Source organism: Xenopus laevis, chromosome 8S (genome assembly GCF_017654675.1).
Source record: "Xenopus laevis strain J_2021 chromosome 8S, Xenopus_laevis_v10.1, whole genome shotgun sequence".
Lineage (NCBI taxonomy): Eukaryota > Metazoa > Chordata > Amphibia > Anura > Pipidae > Xenopus > Xenopus laevis.
The window spans coordinates 9,852,712-9,872,136 of record NC_054386.1 but is presented as its reverse complement, the minus strand read 5'-3'; the positions used below and the strand labels follow the sequence as shown (position 1 = coordinate 9,872,136).

General features: G+C 42.8%; 1 protein-coding gene across 2 annotated transcripts; it reads left to right on the top strand.

Moving 5' to 3' along the window:
* The first annotated feature begins 7,056 nt into the window (after positions 1-7,056).
* Positions 7,057-13,080, top strand: znf238.2.S (zinc finger protein 238, gene 2 S homeolog). Of its 2 annotated transcripts, none has more exons than XM_018232307.2 (2): positions 7,057-7,392; positions 11,642-13,080. In XM_018232307.2, exons 1-2 carry the CDS (start codon positions 7,320-7,322, stop codon positions 13,075-13,077), a joined length of 1,509 nt encoding a protein of 502 aa, XP_018087796.1. In that variant the 5' UTR covers positions 7,057-7,319; the 3' UTR covers positions 13,078-13,080. The 2 variants fall into 2 exon arrangements, with proteins under 2 accessions (XP_018087796.1, XP_018087797.1); XM_018232308.2 differs by lacking the exon at positions 7,057-7,392 and adding an exon at positions 10,561-10,997.
* Positions 13,081-19,425: the final 6,345 nt, after the last annotated feature.

Here is a 19,425-nt window from a genome sequence, read left to right as displayed (position 1 = left end):
ATAGAGACCTTGTACTACAAGTTATTATTATATGCACGTTTTTGTTTGGTAAGCCACTAGTAACATTTTTGGACAGCTTAAATTATTAAAACAGTGTAACACATAGTAAAATACTAAAACAGAATAATGGTGGCCATAGATGCACAGATATTATTGTACAAAACAAATTTTTGTTCGATATTGGGTGCATGTATGGTGGGAAAAGAGCCGACCGATATCGGCAGAAGATTTGGATATTAAGGTCAGCTCGTCGATCGGGCTGGACGGAAAATTTTGATTGGGTGCCTTTGATGGCACCCAAACATCGCTCATTGTTAGTGCTGATTCGTCAGATACAGGTAGAATTGTATTGTTTCTACCTGTATATCTGACGATTGAGCTCTAAACGTGTTTATTGAAACGAACGATCTTTCTTGGAAAGATCTTTTCCAAGAAAGATCGAAATTATTACGTCTATGGCCACCTTAAGCGCTAGCATAAGAACATATTTGTGTTCATGAGTGGGAGGGAGAAAATGTGTGTATGGAGCATGATGGCCTGCTATAACCAAAAAGTCTACCCATCACCCATAAAAAGAGCTTATTTGTGAGCAAAGAATGCAGGTACAAGGCATTGTGCACGTGCTGGTTGAGGATCTAATGAGGATTTTATTGCAAGGAACAGAGCAAGGCTTGTAAAAAACAATGGGGCTTTGCACCTGCTATTTGCACCTCACCCACTAATGTCATGAAGGCAGAACACTAGTTAGGGCTCATTTATACTTATGCTTATGCCATGAAAAAATCCTAGAATGAATCTAGTACTAGAGCCTAGCCTAGGGAGAGTATATGTGTTCTATCAGAGGGCAGGTCTTCAATTTAACAAGCTGTGTTTCTAATAAGTAGGGATTAACAACAGAGCTAAAGACCTATGTAGGAGAACAGAGAGCACTAAGAACCTCTCAGAGAATTGGACAAACCCCTATGGATAGCTCAGAAAGCAGCATTATTCATTACATCCAGACACACTTGTTTGAAAAATAAATTTTCCTGTTATCAGTTAACCAATAAAAAGCATTTTCTATAATGCAGCCCAATTGCCACGCACTAAATATACAAAGAACCATTTTAGAGTCCACTCTTTCAAAGGCACAGAAGCCTGCCCCAAGGATGTGATCTGGGTTCTAACCGGAGTATCCAATATAAATGTGTGTATTTTTTATGATATTCTTAGATTAGAAGGCACAGAACTCATATTAATAGAATAAAATACAGTACAGGTATGGGATCCATTATCCTGAAACCCGTTACCCAGATGGCCGTGTACCATAGACCCAATTTTAATCAAATAATTATTTTTTTTTAAATGATTTCCTTTTTCTCAGTAATAATTACACAGTTCCTTGTACTTGATCCCAGCTAAAATCGAGTAAATAATTACTGGATGCAAAACAATACTATTGGGTTTGTTTAATGTTTAAATGATTTTCTAGTTAACTTAAGGTGTCATACACGTATACATCCGCTCGTTTGGCGATTTCGCCAAACGAGTGGATCTCTCCCCGATATGCCCACAGTGAGGTGAGCGATGGGCTGATCCGGTAGTGGGCCCTAGGGCCCAATGATCGGATCATAATGCTGCCAATACGGCGGGCGGATCGCGGAACTGCATCTACGAACAGATGCGGTCGCGATCAGAAGGGATTTTTAACTCTGCTCGACTTTCGGCCAGATATCGATCGGGGAAGCCCGTTGGAGGGCCCCACACACCAGCCAATAAGTTGCTGACTCGGTCTGTCGGCAGCTTTTATCGGCCCATGTATGGCCACCTTTAAGGCTTGGCGGTCTTGGAGAATTATGGAAAGATCCCTTGTCTGAAAAACTTCAGGTCCCACGCATTCTGGATAACAGGTCCCATAACTGTATTTTATTACAGAATTTCGTTGTACACTCCATTTTACATGTAAACTGTAGAAATAAATACAATGCATTCATGGATACATTAATGTTAATGTATACACTCTTTTTTGTACAGCCCTTTGGAATACAGTATGTTGGTGCTATATTTGCTTAATAATATTCAGATAAAGAAAATCAAAAGAGCATATTTAAGTATATACTTATAACATTTAAAATCATGCAGTACCTACTGTTGACTCACAAAGCAGAGGGGAAAAAACCCCACAGAATCTGGGAGCATGTGAGTGTCTTTTCTGTATAATACAGCGGTTCTTGGAAAGAAAGAAATTACATTGGCTTGTTGTGGAATCAGGAAAAAGTACAAAGCGAGCTTATGCTGGATTTCTCTGCTGTTTGTTTAATTTACTTTTATCCACAGACAAGTTAGCCTTCTTTTATGACTGTCACATGATTTTGAACAAGCCACATGTGAGGGATTACACAGAGCCTGGACATTGGGTGCAAATAGCTAAATAGCATTCACTCCCTTGGCCACTCATTTAAAATATTTTGGTACTGCTCCAGATAGATAGATAGATAGATAGATAGATAGATAGATAGATAGATAGATAGATAGATAGATAGATAGATAATAGATAGATAGATGATAGATAGATACAGCGCCGGATTTCAATAAGGGGCGCCCCTAGGCCGCGTGGTCCGACCAGGCGGCCGCGCGGTCCTAGCGCCCACCTCACATTCCCTTCCCAGCGCGCCGGCGAAGAAACGCCGGCGCAGCTGCTGTAATTGAATGGGGACGGACGCGTCCCCATAATGCGGCTGGGCGGCATGCCGCCCCTATTTTTTTGCCGCCCTAGGCCCGGGCCTATGCGGCCTTGCCGCAAATCCGGGCCTGGATAGATAGATAGATAAATAGATAGATAGATAGATAGTTGATGGATGGATGGATGGATGGATGGATGGATGGATGGATGGATGGATGGATAGATAGATAGATAGAGCAAGGAGCACTATGCACTAAAGAACCAAATGTATGGGTGCTGATAAAAATGTAGAAGTATAGCACTCAATTCCCTGATGAATTTGTGAATAAAGCACATTGATTTATTTCCCCAAAATGAAGGAATGCAGGTCCATTTACTGAGATGTATTATGAAGTTTTGACCAACGCACCACCCTCTACATTCTAAATCCGGAAGGAGTGCGCTCACTGTACTGACATTATATATATATAACCAAAATTGATTATAGCAGTCCAAAAAAGCACTCACAGCAGCCGACATGAAGCGTTTATCAGCAAGTCTTTATTTGTGCATGACAACGGCTCCAGGTGAGCCGAAACGCGTTGATACACCACGCACAAATAAAGACTTTTGTGGACTGATATATATATATATATATATATATATATATATATATATATATATATATATATATATAAAATAACAAACAATGCACTCAACAGGCTGTTAGAGTAACTGATTTTAATAGACAAGCAAAATAATGTTTGTCTATTAAAATCAGTTACTGATAGGGATGGGCGAATTTGACCCGTTTTGCCGGCAAAATGTCGCAGACGCCCATTAAAGTCTATGGGCGTCAAAAAAATGTTTTTTTTTGACGCGCGTCTTTTTATTTTGACGCATGCCAACATACAGGTGTCATTTTTTCGGCGAAACGAGGCGAAAAAATTCACCCATCCCTAGTTACTGAGCCTGTTGAGTAGTTTTTTTTGTTGTTATTTTGTACACATTTTACCTGCAACCAGGCATGCTGTGTTTTTGTTTGGTGAGTGCTCCTCCACAGTGTTGGACTGGCCCAGTGGGACACCGGAAAAAAAGCCGGTGGGCCCCGAACCTTAATGGGCCCCCGCCAGGCCAGTCCCCTCTTCCAATCGGTTTCGGGAAAAAAAAGTTTTTTTAGGCACTGCGCAGCGCCATTTGCGCATGCGCACAGTACCTATTGATTTAGGAGCGCAGAGTGGCGCCTTCATACATGCACACTCCGCGCTTCATAGTAGGGGGTCGGAGGGGGCCCGGGACATTCGTCTCGGAGGGTCCTGGGTCCCCCAGTCCCATCCTGCTCCTCCAAAATATATATATAATGTTCAAATTATATATATCCCAAACAGTATTTATTGAGTACAGAGGACGACTGACTGCCCTTAAGTGACAGTTGTGCTCTTGGACTGTGTAATGACCGAGGCCACCAAGTGAGGTCACATAACAATCTCCAAGTTGTGAGAAAGCCTGTGGCAGCTGCAGGATCCCTGGAGAAGCACAGCTGTTGAGCAGGGTCACTTCATTAAAGAGGTGACTGACAGCTGGTTCCTAAAATATTCTGCAGCAGCTGAAGTCTACCTGCTTTTACAAGCAGCCCTCTATATTACTAAAAAAAAATGTAATCCCCGGGAATAGTAGATAGACTTGTACAGCGTTTGCCTGTGTAATATTATCAGCATGTGAAGGGGAAATAATTTAATTATAACATCGACAGAAAGGCAACGGAGCAGCACTGCTGTCACTTGCAGGGGGTGCGAGTAAATGAATCAAATGATATGCATGTGAAGCAAGTAATATGCAGCCAGTAGGGAATACGTGAAATGATTGCATTTTTAATGACCGTTTGATCTGGTAATTGAGTTTCTAGCCGTGCCCAATACTACTACTTGCAGGGTCGGACTGGGGGGCCCGGGGCCCACCGGGACTACTGTCCAGGGCCCCTTCCGACCCGCCCCCCAACCCCTACTGCGACGCGCTGAGCGCGCGCACACAAAGGCGCCGCTTGGCGCACCAGCGTGAAGGCGCCTGGCGCATGCGCAGAAGGCGCTGCGCTGATCGGCGCTGCGGGAGTTCGGGAGGGAAACTTTTTAAAAGATATCTGGAGAGGTGTCTGGCCCGGCGGGGGCCCATTAAGGGTCGGGGCCCACCGGGTATTTTCCCGGTGTCCCGCCGGGCCAGTCCGACACTGACTACTTGTACTACAATTTGCAGCAGGGACACTCACACTCGGCCTAAAAGGAGACATTTTGGGGCACATTTACCTAGGGTTGAATACCGAGGGTTAATTAACCCTCGATATTCGACTGTCCAAGTAAAATCCTTCGACTATCAAAGTCAAAGGATTTACCGCTATTCCTACGATCGTTCGATCAAAGGATTCGAAGGATTTTAATCCATCAATCGAAGGATATTCCTTCGATCAGAAAATTGTTAGGAAGCCTATGGGGACCTTCCCCATAGGCTAACATTGGCCTCGGTAGATTTTAGGTGGCGAACTAGGGGGTCGAAGAATTTTTTAAAGAGACAGTACTTCGACTATCGAATGGTCGAACGATTTTTAGTTCGAATCGTTCAATTCGAAGTCGAAGGTCGTAGTCGAAGGTCGAAGTAGCCATATTCGAAATTCGAACTGTTTTTCCTCTATTCCTCACTCGAACTAAGTAAATGGACCCCTTTGTGTAAAAATTAAGAATGTACCACTGCGTTAAACTGGCCATAGATGATGAGATTTCTAAAGGATCCGATCGTCATCGTGAGACCACAATTATCTCGGAACGATCGTACGAATTGTCCAGGGGAAAAAAAGGGGGAGCTGCCTTCTTGGCCCTGCAAACAGGGGGGCGACAAAGATTTTTTGACCTGGCCGATCAATTTCCTGACAGATGCCGGCCGAAAAATCGTAAGATGTTCGATCGCTCGAATCCCACAAACCGCACGATAATTTCGAAGGATTGCTCGGAGTTCGCTAAAATCGGTCGTTTCAAGCAAGAGAAATCTTTGCGTCTATGGGGACCTTTATACTCATTTAGATATAGAATTGTGCTTTAGGCTAATTTATTGTATATTTCTGCAAAAACCCTAATAATTAGTGATGGGCGAATTTCTCCCGTTTAGCTTTACTGAAAAATTTGCGGAAAATTAGTGAAACTCGAAAATCGATGCCCGCGTCAGTTTTGGAAGTGCTTCTGAGAAGTCGCTTGCGTCAATTTTGACGCCGGCGTTAAAGTCAATGGGTGTCCGAATTGTGTTAATGCACGGTGATTTTGACACAAGCGACTTTTCGGACCCACGTCCAGAAATTTCTGATGCCGGCGGATTTTCTCTGGAGTTTTGCAGATTTATTCACTGACGGCGAAACACGGAAATTCGCCACGAATTCCCGCCAGGCGGATTAATTCGCCCATCACTTCTAATAATCCCTCCCTTCTCTTCCACTTCCTGCTCCCTGAATTCCCAGGCTGTGCAGGGGAGCTGGCAGCGTAAATTTTGGATGCGGGTCTGAAAAGTCGCTAGCGTCAATTTTGACGCTGGTGTTAAAGTCGCCGAATAGTGTCGATGCTCAGTGATTTCGACATAAGCGACTTTTCAGACACGTGTCCAAAATTTTTTGACACCGGCGATTTTGTTCTGAAGTTTCGGAAATGTATTCACCAGTGGCGAAATGTTTTTAACTTGTAAGTTAATGTTTTTTTAAAAAGAGATTTCTGGGGCGCCAATTTTTTTTAAACGTGTAAGTTTAAAAAATGCTTTTTTAAAAAAAAACTTTTATGGGTGGCCCTGGCGCCAATGTTTTTTTTTTAAACTTATAAGGGGGCCCTGACCATCAATAGCTTTTTATAACTTGTGTGTGGGTGGGGTTACTTTTTTAGCGCTGATGTCTGTGTGGAGTGGGCGGGGCTTGGGCGCCAGGGTGGGTGGGGCCCCAAAATGTTGTTGTACGGGGTGGGGCCCCAAAATGTTGTTGTACGGGGCCCGTGATTTCTATTGGCGGCCCAGTTTGCGGCAAATGCCAGAGGGGCTGCTTTAAGTTGCCACAGACACTCACTGTTTATATATTGGGCCGTGTGTGGCCTGTCTGGGCCTCTGTGTAACTGAAATGCCAGGGCCTATTTTGAATCTCAGTCCAGGCCTAAAGTCTAGTATTTGAGGCCAAGAATCACTTCGCAGCTGTACATCTGTTTCACTGCTCAGTGTCAATAGAAATCTGCCCAGGAGTGACATTTTCAGGAAGAGCAGTGGCCGGAGCTGACTGACTGACTGACTGACTGAGGGGCGTGTTTATGTGACACGGGCACAGCTGCAGCAGACGCCTCTCCTATTGGATCCCAGCGGCGGTGCGAACACTTCCCATTGCTGCCTGGAGAGAGGGGAGGGGTCAGCGGGGACTGTAGCCGGTGCCAGGCGCACACACACATTCACACACACTCACTCTCTCTCTCACACAACCTGAGCCCTGGGAAAGGGGAGACACAGCCCTGGAGCAATTTGCAACTATTGTGTCCGGGACTATCGCGAGAGCGTCCTCTTACCAACCTGCTCTTACCAACAAACAGAGCGCTGCTAGGCTGCAACTAACACAGCCGCACACTGGGGGAGGCAGCGCTGCAGTGACACCGGCAACAACATCTGGGGAGGTACCATGAAGCCGCAGGATTCTCACAAACTCTGGGCACTGAAACAACCGGCAGCTCCCGGCGACCCCAGCGCAGCCTGTGAGTATGAGATTCTCTGTTCGCTCTGCCAGTCGCTTTAGTGGGCGTTTAGGTGATTTCTATGTTGTTACTGCCCGTGCCCACCCCCGCACCTCACTGCAAATGGGACGCCCCGAGTTGTGTGCTTCCCCCCCGCACCTCACTGCAAATGGGACGCCCCGAGTTGTGTGCTTCCCCCCGCGCCTCGCCGCAAATGGGACGCCCCGAGTTGTAATAGGGAGCCTTCACTCATTGCGACTTTTAATCCTCACAGAGGAGTTTGTCAGGCTGCTGGCGAGGGATTGCTTGCTTGGGCACATACTGGGAATTCATAGGTCACAACTAACAAGGCAGACAAAATAAATCAGAGGAGAAAGTGTCGCTGGTTGCAGAATAGAATTATAATCATCTCACTTCCTTAAACTCCACACAACCTGCTCTGCCTGGAACCTGCAGGCCTGGGACTCACAGCAAAGGTCACACAGACTCCCCCACCGTCTTTACTGAGTCCCAGGCAGGAACAGTCTGTACCAAGACTTTGTAGCAGCAGCAGCAATAATAATAATACACCTCCCCCCAGTGTTAAAGGGGTTGTACACCTTTAAATTAACTTTTAATATGACGCAGAGAGGGATATTCTGAGACAATTTGCAATTGGTTTTCATTTTTTATTATTCGTGGCTTTTGAGTTATTTAGCTTTTTATTCAGCAGTTTGTCAGTTTGCAATTTCAACAGTCTGGTTGCTAGGGTCCAAGTTCCCCTAGCAACCATGCAGTGATTTCAACAGGAGACTGGCATACGAATAGGAGAGGCCTGAATAGAAAGATCAGTAATAAAAAGTAGCACTAATCATACATGTGTAGCCTTCAGCTGGCCATAGATGCAAAGATCCGATCGTTTGAATCCTTGAATCCTCGAACGATCAGACTTCCCCATCTTCTGACCTGCCACTAACCGTTCTGATCAAATAAAGTACAAAAGAACAGATCAGCCGATATTCGGGCAGATTCGGGGAGATTAGTTGCCCCAGCGACAAATCTCCTCTTCTTTGGGACGACAATCTCCCTGAACTGCCTTCCCCTACCTTCCTGCCGGCTAAAATGGAAAATCTCCAGCGGGGTGGCACTTGCGACGATTCATTTTCCAAAGTCGCCCAAGATTCCTCGTGAGGCAACTTCGGAAAATGAAGCCCGCCAGTGCCATCCCGCTGGCGATTTTTCATTCTAGCCGGTGGGAAGGCAGTTCGGGGAGATTGTCGCCCCGAAAAAAGAGATTTGTCGGTGGGGGCGACTAATCTCCCCGAATGTACCCTTACAGAGCATTTGCTGTTTAAATGGGGTCATTGACCCCCATTTGAAAGCTGGAGAGTGTCACAAGAAGAAGCAATTAATACAAAAACTATATTAAAAAAAATGAAGACCAATTGAAAAGTTGCTTAGAATAGGCAATTTATGTGAACCACCCCTTTAAAGGTACAGGCTTGATTTACTTACAGGGGAAAAGGAACCGACTTGGCCACCCTGCCTGACCCTCCTCAAATCCAGGGGAATGTATTGATCTCTTTAATCGTCTGCCAGACAGAAGCCAATGTAGCTAAGTACATAGATTAGAACAGTGATGACCAGTCCCCAGCTGTTACACTACAACTGCTAAAAACCTACATATTTACAGTGTGGAGTCGTTTATCAAAAGAGCTGCAGTTTGTCCCTCTTTTAAATAACAGCACTTTGGCGAAGGGCTTTTGGGAGTTCTAGTGCAACAACAGCTGGAGGGCAGCAGGTTGGCCCTCCCTTAATGAGACTGTTCTGTACATATATTTATACGTAAAGCTGACACACACCTTTTGTCTGATGATTGTTGCAAACCAGAGGTTATCCGCAGCTGCTGTTATTTGCTAACACATCTAAAATGTTAAAAAAAAAAAAAAAAAGTAGCAGGTATTCACTTGCCATGATTCAGTTTTACGCTCCCCCTCCTAGAGGGTAACATGTCCATTTTAGTGATTGGCCTAAGGGAGGAACTCCATGATGCGTTTGGTGCCGACATGTCGAAGCGCGCTGCGTTTTCATCCGACAGTCGGATAAATGTAGTTCTTACATGCAATTCTCCTTCACTTCCTGTTTCTTCACATCTGAAACTTTGCATGCGTCTCGTTGCATGGCGACTTGTCAGCAAAAAAAACGCATTGTGGAGTTCCTCCCTAGGGCAGGACTCCACTAACGATTCCGGCGTCCGGAATGCGAATGGGACGGAAATAAGGTAAGTAATGCTATTGTTGGATCGTTTCGCATTTTTGATGCAACACGATCCGACAATAGAATTACTTACCTTATTTCTGTCGCATCCAACGTGACGCCTGCGTTTTTGCGCAGCGCGCTGGATCGCGCCGGAATCGTCCGTGGAGTCCTGCTCTTAAAGGAGAAGGAAACCCCCTGAGCGCAAAAATCCCTCCCCTGTGTTGCCCCCCCTCCCTCCTCCACCCTGGCCTACGTGTCCCCCTGGGCAAATGCCCCTAACTTGTTACTCACCTCTCTGCGCAGGTCCTGTCCACGGAGTTCACAAGCGCTATCTTCTCCCAATCGGTCTTCTTCCTGCTTTCACCGGCGTTTTTGGCGCATGCCGAATGTCACAAAGTGAAATCGGAAAACTTCGTGACTTTTGGCGCATGCACAGTAGATCCATACCGGATAAATGCTCCTACTGTGCATGCGCCAAAAACGCCGGTCAAAGAAGACCGCTTGGGAGAAGATGGCGCTTGTGAACTCTGTGGACAGGACCTGCGCAGAGGGGTGAGTAACAAGTTAGGGGCATTTGTCCAGGGGGACAGGTAGGCCAGGGGGCGGGGGGAGGGTTTGTGCGCCCAGGGAATTTCCTTCTCCTTTAAGGGTGCTGCTGTGTGCACTGTACCTGCTCCAGAGTTACTAAACTTATTTGGGGGAGCAGTGCCATTTTCCACCCCTACCCCCCCAAGCAACAGTTGCACCTATGTAAGGGCTCTTACAGGCAAGCGTTTTTACCTGCTCCGGTTTCATGCGTTCAGCCGCAGGGAAGCGCAGGAGTAGATGCACTGAATTCTTTTCAATGGGGCTGTGCTCACACAGACGCATGTAAGCGCCAAACGCAGGTGGGGACGCAGCATGTTGCTTTTTATTCCTGCGTTCGGCGCTTACATGTGTCTGTGTGAGTACAGCCAGAATTCAGTGCGTCTACTCCTGCGCAGGTAGAAACACTTGTCTGTAAGAGCCCTAATGGATGACTATAAATGGGGCTGTTGGAACTTTAAAAGGCAGCAAGCGGCGTGGTTGGCTGGTAGCTAGATTTGGAGTAACATATGGCATTAAAAGGAGCACAGCTGGAGGTAGCATTTCCATAGCAGTGAAGTCAGAGCAGCTGACTCTCCAGCTTGCAGTGTAATTAGCAAACTGAGCACTCCTCCCTGCCTCCTCCTCCTCCTCTCTCCCATACACTCTCACACTGACACTCTCGGCTGCTACTGTTGCTGCTGCTCTCTCGCTGTCTGCTGGAGACCTTGTTGTAATACCACAAGCTGATTTAGAAGAAAGCTCGAAAGGTCTCTGGGGCATATCCCATGAACTGGTCCATCCCTTTGTTGCAAGGGGGGAAGGTAAGATTGAGATGAAACAAACAATATCACTTTGCTGGTAGGGGGATCTTTTCACCTTCATTTTTTTTTAAGGTTTATTTTAGTAACAAAAACTTTTTTTTGGACTGGTGGTTTAAACTTGAAGCTATAGCCGGATCAGTGTGTACAGCACTTTGGGTTTATCGTAACTTTTTTCTTTTTTTGTTTTGGTCTCACGATTAAGACTGATTAATTATGTGTTATGTTATGCTGAATATTTATCCTTTTTTTTTTTCTGGAGTACTGTTTAACCATGATTATGTCCTGTAGAGATACAGTGTATTTGATTAATACATAAGAGGTAATCGAAAGTTGAAATAGCAGCCAAGCCTTGTGTTTAACAGCCGTGTTTCCATAACTACTTACTGGCCGAGCTCAGTTACACTGACCGAAAGGGACAAAGCTTAGAAACTGCTTCTCGGAAGCTTTTGTTTATTTAAAATCAAGTTATTCCAGTTTCGGGCAGGTACAGTTTGGATGGGGAGGCTTGTTACAAAATACAACTGCTATAGGGAACTGTTAAAACGTTACAAGTGAAGCCCAGGTTGCCCTTGGTTGCCACTCTTTTTCTGTTAATTGCAGCTGCTGGTTTGCTGTAGCTTTCACGTTTTTCCTGTTTTGAACAGGTTATGAAGGAAGAATGGAGTTTCCAGACCATAGCCGCCAGTTGCTGCAGTGTCTGAGTCAGCAGCGTCACCAGGGTTTCCTGTGTGACTGTACGGTTTTAGTTGGAGAAGCACAATTCCGAGCCCACAGAGCAGTCCTGGCTTCGTGCAGCATGTACTTCCATCTTTTCTACAGGGACCAGCCAGACAAAAGGGATATTGTGCATCTCAACAGTGACATTGTCACAGCCCCGGCATTCAGCCTTCTGCTTCAATTCATGTATGAAGGCAAGCTAGAGTTCAGCAATCTCCCAGTAGAAGACGTGTTGGCTGCAGCAAGCTACCTTCACATGTATGACATTGTCAAAGTCTGCAAGGGCAAGTTAAAAGAAAAAGAACTTAATTCAGGGGAAAAGATTGCAGATGACGGCTCTGACTTGGAAAAGGACAACGCGCTGGTAGGCTCTGAGGAACACAGCTTAGATGCAGCAAGTCAACAAAAAATCTCCACCCTGGACAACGTAAAACAAATTTGGAAGGAGAAGGTCAGTGGACTCTCTGGTTTATCCTCTGACCTGATAGGTGTTAATTCAGTTCCAGCAGAGGCTGTTATGTGTAAAACAGCAGCTGGAAAAACAAAAGCCAATGGCAGTAGTCCTTCAAGCCCTTTGTCCCACAGATCTGCTAACCACACACAGCCTCCAAGTGATAGAGATGGCGCTCTGGATTTATCTTTCAAGCCTGTGCCTGGGAGAGATTCCTTCCACCCCTCCTATGTCTTTGGACAGCTGCTTTCCGACAGCCAGCAGCAGGGCTCTTTGCCGCTTGTTAAAGATGAACAAGACTTGCTGTCAGAACAGGAGGACAGTGAAGCAAAGAGTCCAAAAAGTCAACGCGTCGGGAATTCAGCCAAAAGTCTAGTGACAGGGTTAGGACACGTGTTCACAGGAAATGGCAATTCTCACGCTAGGGTAGATGACTTGTATCAAGATCGAGAGGAGAGTGAGGATGAAATGGACTCCTCTGATCTTTCTACGTCAGGCGGGCTGGTGTCTCCTGGACAAATCTGCATCTGTCCCCTTTGTAGTAAGGTATTTCCCAGTCCACACATTCTGCAGCTGCACCTGAGCTCACACTTCAGGGACAGGGACAATTCACGGATCAAGATGTCCCCTGATGGCTCCGTGCCCACGTGCACTACATGTGGCAAAACCTTTTCATGTATGTACACCTTAAAAAGACACGAGCGCACTCACTCGGGTGAAAAACCTTTCACCTGTGGACAGTGTGGGAAGAGTTTTCAGTATTCCCATAACTTAAGCCGACATGCTGTGGTTCACACCAGGGAGAAGCCACATGCGTGCAAGTGGTGCGAGAGACGTTTCACTCAGTCAGGGGATTTATACAGACACATTCGTAAGTTTCACTGTGGCCTGGTAAAGCCATTGGTTGTGTAAAAACATTTGTTTCTTATTTAATGTGTGAGCTTACTACTAGTTGCATCACGGGTGCTAGTGCTGCGCCTTAAGCTGCTGTACTGTGAACCTCCATGCACAATTTTTAGACTTTCTCTTCCTTCCTTGTTGTTGCAACATGGCAAGTATTTGGGTCAAGTTTATGAACCATAATATTAGGGAAGAAATGGAATGAAGGAGTTGCAAGATGGGTGGTAATATAGTATATGTGTATTGAATGAGTATGTTACTGGTGCCTACAAGACCGTCTACTTCTGAACCATGAAAAGCCTACATCTTTCACTGATGGTGTTTATAGGCCCATTTTCTTTGCTACCCAGTCCCACTATGAAACCTTAAAGGATCCGTAACATAAAAAAAAAATTGTTTGTATACTACGGGGGAAAAAACACCAACACATATTAAACTTTAAAATCGCAAAGTTTTTATTAAGAAATAACTTACCGAAACTCTGCATGCGCTCCTCTTCAGAAAAGGCGATAGGGCGATGATCCATCATGCGGCGCTCGATTTATCCACCCTGGCTATCTCCTATAAGGAAGGCAGGGAGGAGAAATTGAGCACCGCACGATGGATCACCCGATCGCCTTTTTTTCTGAAGAGGAGCGCAAGTGGAGTTTCGGTAAGTTATTTCTAAATAAAGACTTTGAGATTTTAAAGTTTAATATGTGTTGGTGGGTTTTTTCTTTCGTAGTATACAAACGAATTTTAAATTCAATAAATTTTTTTTGATGTTACTGGTGTTTTAAGTACTCATATTTATTTAAACTGTAGAAAAGAAGTTAAAATATAAATGCCTCACCTCTTCATAATCTCATTTTAACACCCCCCCCCAACCTTATTTACTGCTGGTATGAGATCAATGCAGCTGTGAAGTTCAACATCAGATGTAGGTTAAAGATACAACTTAACATCACGCAAACCCTGAAACATGAACAAAGAACTACCTAAGCCTATTTATATAAATGAAACTGGTATTTACTTGGAATAATTTGTAGCTTACAGCCTCACAGATGATTCGATTGTATGGACAATATTTTAACTTTCTGCCCCAGAGTTATCAGTTACCCTAATAAAATAAAAAATAAAATTAAAATCACATATGCAATTTGATGTGTGCATAAATACAAATATATACATACATATATTGTTTACCTTCCCTGGTAGGCATATTCAGTCTAGATGGAATATAGTAACTGTCAAGTATCTGTTTACAGTGAATTACACTTTGTATTATTTCTAACAAGTAAACACTTGTTTTCTTCCTTGCTGCCCTGTTGTCAGGGACACACAGTGGAGCCACAAGCACAATGCTTGTTAAGATGACGCTAGTTCTTACTAATCGAACAAGGGGCTGATGTAACATTCTTTAGCATTGGAAGAAAACCTGGCTAAATGTTCCCCGAACTTTTAGCCTAGACCATACAATACATAGCACATCTGAACAAATATGTGGCTTTCTATTTCTCCGCCCCATGAATGGTACAAGATGAACTTTAAAGTAATAGTATTTTATATTTAAACATTATGGCAGACGATGCAGAGACCTGCTAAAATGATGTATTGAAAGTTTTCAGCCATACTGTCTCGCATTAAGTATTAAATATTTAGGTGTGTAAGAAATACATGTATTAATATAGTTTTCTACTCATGAAAGCCCTTTGGAAACCGTATCAGATGTTTTTAAAACATGGTAAGCTATGTTTATTTATTTTCCTAAGAGCTGAGCACTATATATCATAATGGAAGAAACATTTAGGATTCTATACTATCCGTAAAAATCCAGCTCCACTTATTCTCAAATTCCCTGTTTTTCAGGATAATGATTCATAGTATCAATGCACGTTATCTATCATGTGATGGTAACGTGCTGCTACCTTCTCAGGACCCACCTACTGAGCTGGTTAATGTTTTTGCAGTTTCCACCACATCAGTGTCCATCATTTTCTTTAGGTGTCTTTAAAAGTTTCACAGAAAATGGATGTTTTTTTTAAGCGCTGTTTCCCCATTCCAATTCTATATTATGACTGCAAACAGAAAAAAAGGTCATAGCGTGAGCAAATACAAAACTTCCAGTAGCCTGTTGATTGCAAGTTTCATCCTACAGTAAAACCTAATTTCAGCCACTTTTTATCAAAGCGATTTGAATGCTGCCTTTTGCATCGAAGAGGTTTGTGATGAAGAGAATAAGGTGTTTCTAAAATATGCATATGTGTGGGTAATAGTGGACTACCTTAACTAGTTCCAAAAAAAGTAAACTAAAAATGTTTATATAATGTGAAAGAAGCTTTTCTTTAAAGAATACAGGCTAATTTCACTACAAGTTTGTGAAATATTTTTGCTGACACTGTTACATTCATGTTGAAAGGACGGTACAATATATATATATATATATATATATATATATATATATATATATATCTATATAATATTTTTTTAATATGTGTGAACATTCTTGTAGACTAAACACTGGTACAGTGGTCCTATTTACTATTTAGTTATTTGCTGTGATTGGTAATAGCACTGAAAAAGTACTAAAACCTTAAGTTATTTTTTTTTTTCCTGATGGTACTTGATAATAGTATTTATTAGTTTGTTTGTTTTTTGTTTGTTTTTTTTTATTTTGGAGTGAAATTGAGTTTTTCTTTTAGAACTGCTTCTAAATCAAAGGGATGTCCTTGGATTGTTAAAGGTGGGGAAACCATAACAATGTCCTTTTTTCTTTTTCCGGAAGGGGTTTAACTGATTTTTTATTTTTTGGTTTGTTTTTTCGTTAGCTAAAATATTTAATTTAATGTAAACTTTAATAAGAATAATTGAAGTATGTATCACTGGTAAATAGCAGCATCTAATTGTTTTCCCTAATCTCTCAAGATAACTATAGCAGTGAAGGTATAAAAAGAAAGAGAATTCTGCATTAAACTGTTTAATTGTGTTTACAGAGATGACAAATGTGCTATTCTTGGTTACCTTGTTGTTTTTATGGAAATTGGAAAGCAATTACATTTGCACTTATAAGTTTTATTATACAATAATAACACTGGCATCTTGGATTTGAAATATCTCGCTTTTGTACACATTGCACATTAACAGTTTGGGTATCAAAAAAAGAAAAAACAAATTTTTTAGAAAAAGAAATTCTGTACCTGCAGAGCTGCTCTTTTGGGTTTAAACACTGGATGTAAAACTATCTGACTCCTATGCTGTGAAATCACTGAAGAAACTATCAGTTTTGTTGTTCTCCTTGAAATGATGAAAAAAACATGTATATGTAAAACACTAATTATTTCTGTATAAAATTTTATACTATATATTATGTAGACATAACTATTGGCTTGGAATATATTTTATAAAAAAAAACATGTTCTACTGATTTTTTTTGTTTTTAGTTTTCTCATAATTTGTGTGTCATTTAATTTGTACAGTTTTCAGTATGTGTTTGTTAAACTGACAATCGTGAATAGGATTGACATATATATATATATATATATATATATATATATATATATATATATATATATATATATATATATTTGCAGAAATAAAATCCAAATCTGTTAGAAATTAAATGATTCTAGATGACTAGCTTTGATTGATTTGTTTTTGTTCCTGTTGCTGCTGCTTACATTCAGAGTGTACATGTGTAGGGCCAGAAAAGTAGATGTTTTCACCAAAATATGACAATGCCTGCTAATCTAAAACCTAGTCAATGCTCATTTTCTAATGGAATGAATAATTTCCTTTTATCAGGGCATTGACAGGCACTTGTACTGGTGCCAGTAAATGTGAAAGCCCATCAGAAAAACAAAAGAGGCTGTCCTCAGCGTCACAGACTGTGAAGTGGTCATAAGCATTGAATCCTCAAACGATCGGACTTCCCCATCTCAAGACCTGCCACTAACCTTTCAGATCAAATAAAGTAGTAAAAGAACAGATCAGCCGATGTTCTGCCCCTACAGCAGTGATCCCCAACCAGTAGCCCGTGAGTAACATGTTGCTCTCCAACCCCTTTGGATGTTGCTCTCAGTGGCCTCATAGCAGGTGCTTATTTTTGAATTCCAGGCTTGGAAGCAAGTTTTAATTGCATAAAAACTAAGTATAGTGCCAAGTAGAGCCTCCTGTAGGCTTCAGTCCACATAGGGGCTACCAAATAGCCAATCACAGCCCTTATTTGGAACCGCAAGAGACTTTCTCATGCTTGTGTTGCTCCCCCAGCACTTTTCACATTTGAATGTGGCTCCCGGGTAAAAAAGGTTGGGGACCCCTGCCCTACAGCAATCGTACAAAAGTTATGTCCGACAAAGCTGGTGACAGTCTCCCATGGAAAATCGTCCAATCGGCAATACATGCAGAGAAATTATCAGCAGCCGACAGAAATCTTTTAACTCGCCCGATCGTCCAAACCACCGATCTCCATGGGAGGTAAAATGTCGAGACTCTACACACACACGGTCCGAAATTCGTATGAATAGAGGATTCCTACGACCGGATCTTTGCGTCTATGGCCAGCGTAAGGGTGGTGGCAGACGGGGAGATCCGTCGCCCATCGACAAATCTTCTCTACTGCAGGCTACTAATCTCCCTGAAATTCCATATGGCATATATATCGCTTCGGAATTCTCAAGTCGCCGAAGTTTCCTTGTGAGGCAACTTCGGGCATCTTCAGAAAACGAATCGCTACGTATGCCATACCGCCAGCGATTTGCATTGTTGCCAGCGGGAAGGCAACTGGGGAGATTAGTCATCCGCAGTAGAGATTTGCCGCTAGGCGACTAATCTCCCCGTCTGCCACCACCCTTACTGGTGACACTGTATAGATATTTGTACGTCTTTCATAGACCACAGCGAAGTCCAAGTGATAAATGCATAATTGCTGAAGGGGGGGGGGGATAGCCACAAACAAGAGAATTCACAATACTTCACAGTCTGTGTCTCTGTTTTGGGGACATATTTTTTTAAGTAAAATGATGGCTCTTTAGCTGTTGGTAGAGTTGTACTTAATAACACAAAGACCACAGCTTGAGCAACATTTATTTAAGGTCGAATTTTGAATTCATGTACGTTTTTAAAAACTCCCATAAATTCGAAAATTCAAAATCTATTAAAAAAAAAATCTAATTTTTTCAATCTTGGATAAATTAAATTGACCTGAAAATACTAATTGAATTCAATTCGAGTTTTTTCTCAGAAAAAAACTTGAATGTCAGGAAGGCTGCAAACAACTCCAAATCCATCCCTGGATGTCTTCCATTGGTTTAAACAGCAATTGGGCAGGTTTTAGTTGGCGGATAGTCGAATTTGAGGACCAGTCGGCTCTGTCAATGGAGTAGTTGACAGTAGTTTGGGTTCCATCAACTACATGGTTGAAGCACCTGCTCTCCACCTAATGAGCATTGGATTACAGGAAATGTAATTTGCAAAACATAGTGGAAAAGATTACAGTATCTGTAGAATGTTTCTTTAGCAGGGGCTTCCTGGGGCCAGAATAGTGTATTCAGTTGATCATCTTTTGACTTTTTTGTAATTTCATATGGTAAGTATTTAAGGGGCAATTAAAGCCATCATGAACCATTCTCTACTAATAATAAACTTGTGTCAAAGGGCTGAAATACAAGCAAGTTTATGCACTGCCCTGTGTGCCATCCATCCCCACCCATCTGTTTTGAGTGGTGGTTCCGCAGTCTGCTCCTATTATATATACAGCCTAAAGCAGGGATTCCCAACCTTTTGAACCCGTGAGCAACATTGAGAAGAAAATGGAGTTGGGGAGCAACACTAGCATGAAAAATGTTCTTGGGGTGCCAAATAAGTGTCGTGATTGGCCACTTGGTCACCCCTGTGTGGTTTGTCAACCTACACTGAGGCTCTGTTTGGCAGTGCACCTGGTTTTTATACAACCAAAACTTGCCTCCAAGCCAGGAATTCAAAATTAAGCAGCTACTTTGAGGCCACTGGGAGCAACATCCAAGGGGCTGGAGAGCAACATGTTGCTCACGAGCTACTGGTTGGGGATCACTGGCCTAAAGCAACTGTGGCACTGTAAGGAGAATGCATGTGTTGGGGTGATGACTTATGCTTGTGGGGCTATAATTTACCTATACTAATGCTACTATATTGGCATGCTCATACAGTATCCAATGACACATATTCATTATTATCGTTATCCTTTATATTGTGCTGCCATATTGTGCTGCACACTACAGATCTATTTTACACGTTTCACATCTGTCCCAGTGGAGCTTACACATAAAGGTCCCTATTCTATCCACACAACACACACATTAGTCAATTTTATGATGAGACCTTTAAACATCCTGTATTTCTTTTGAG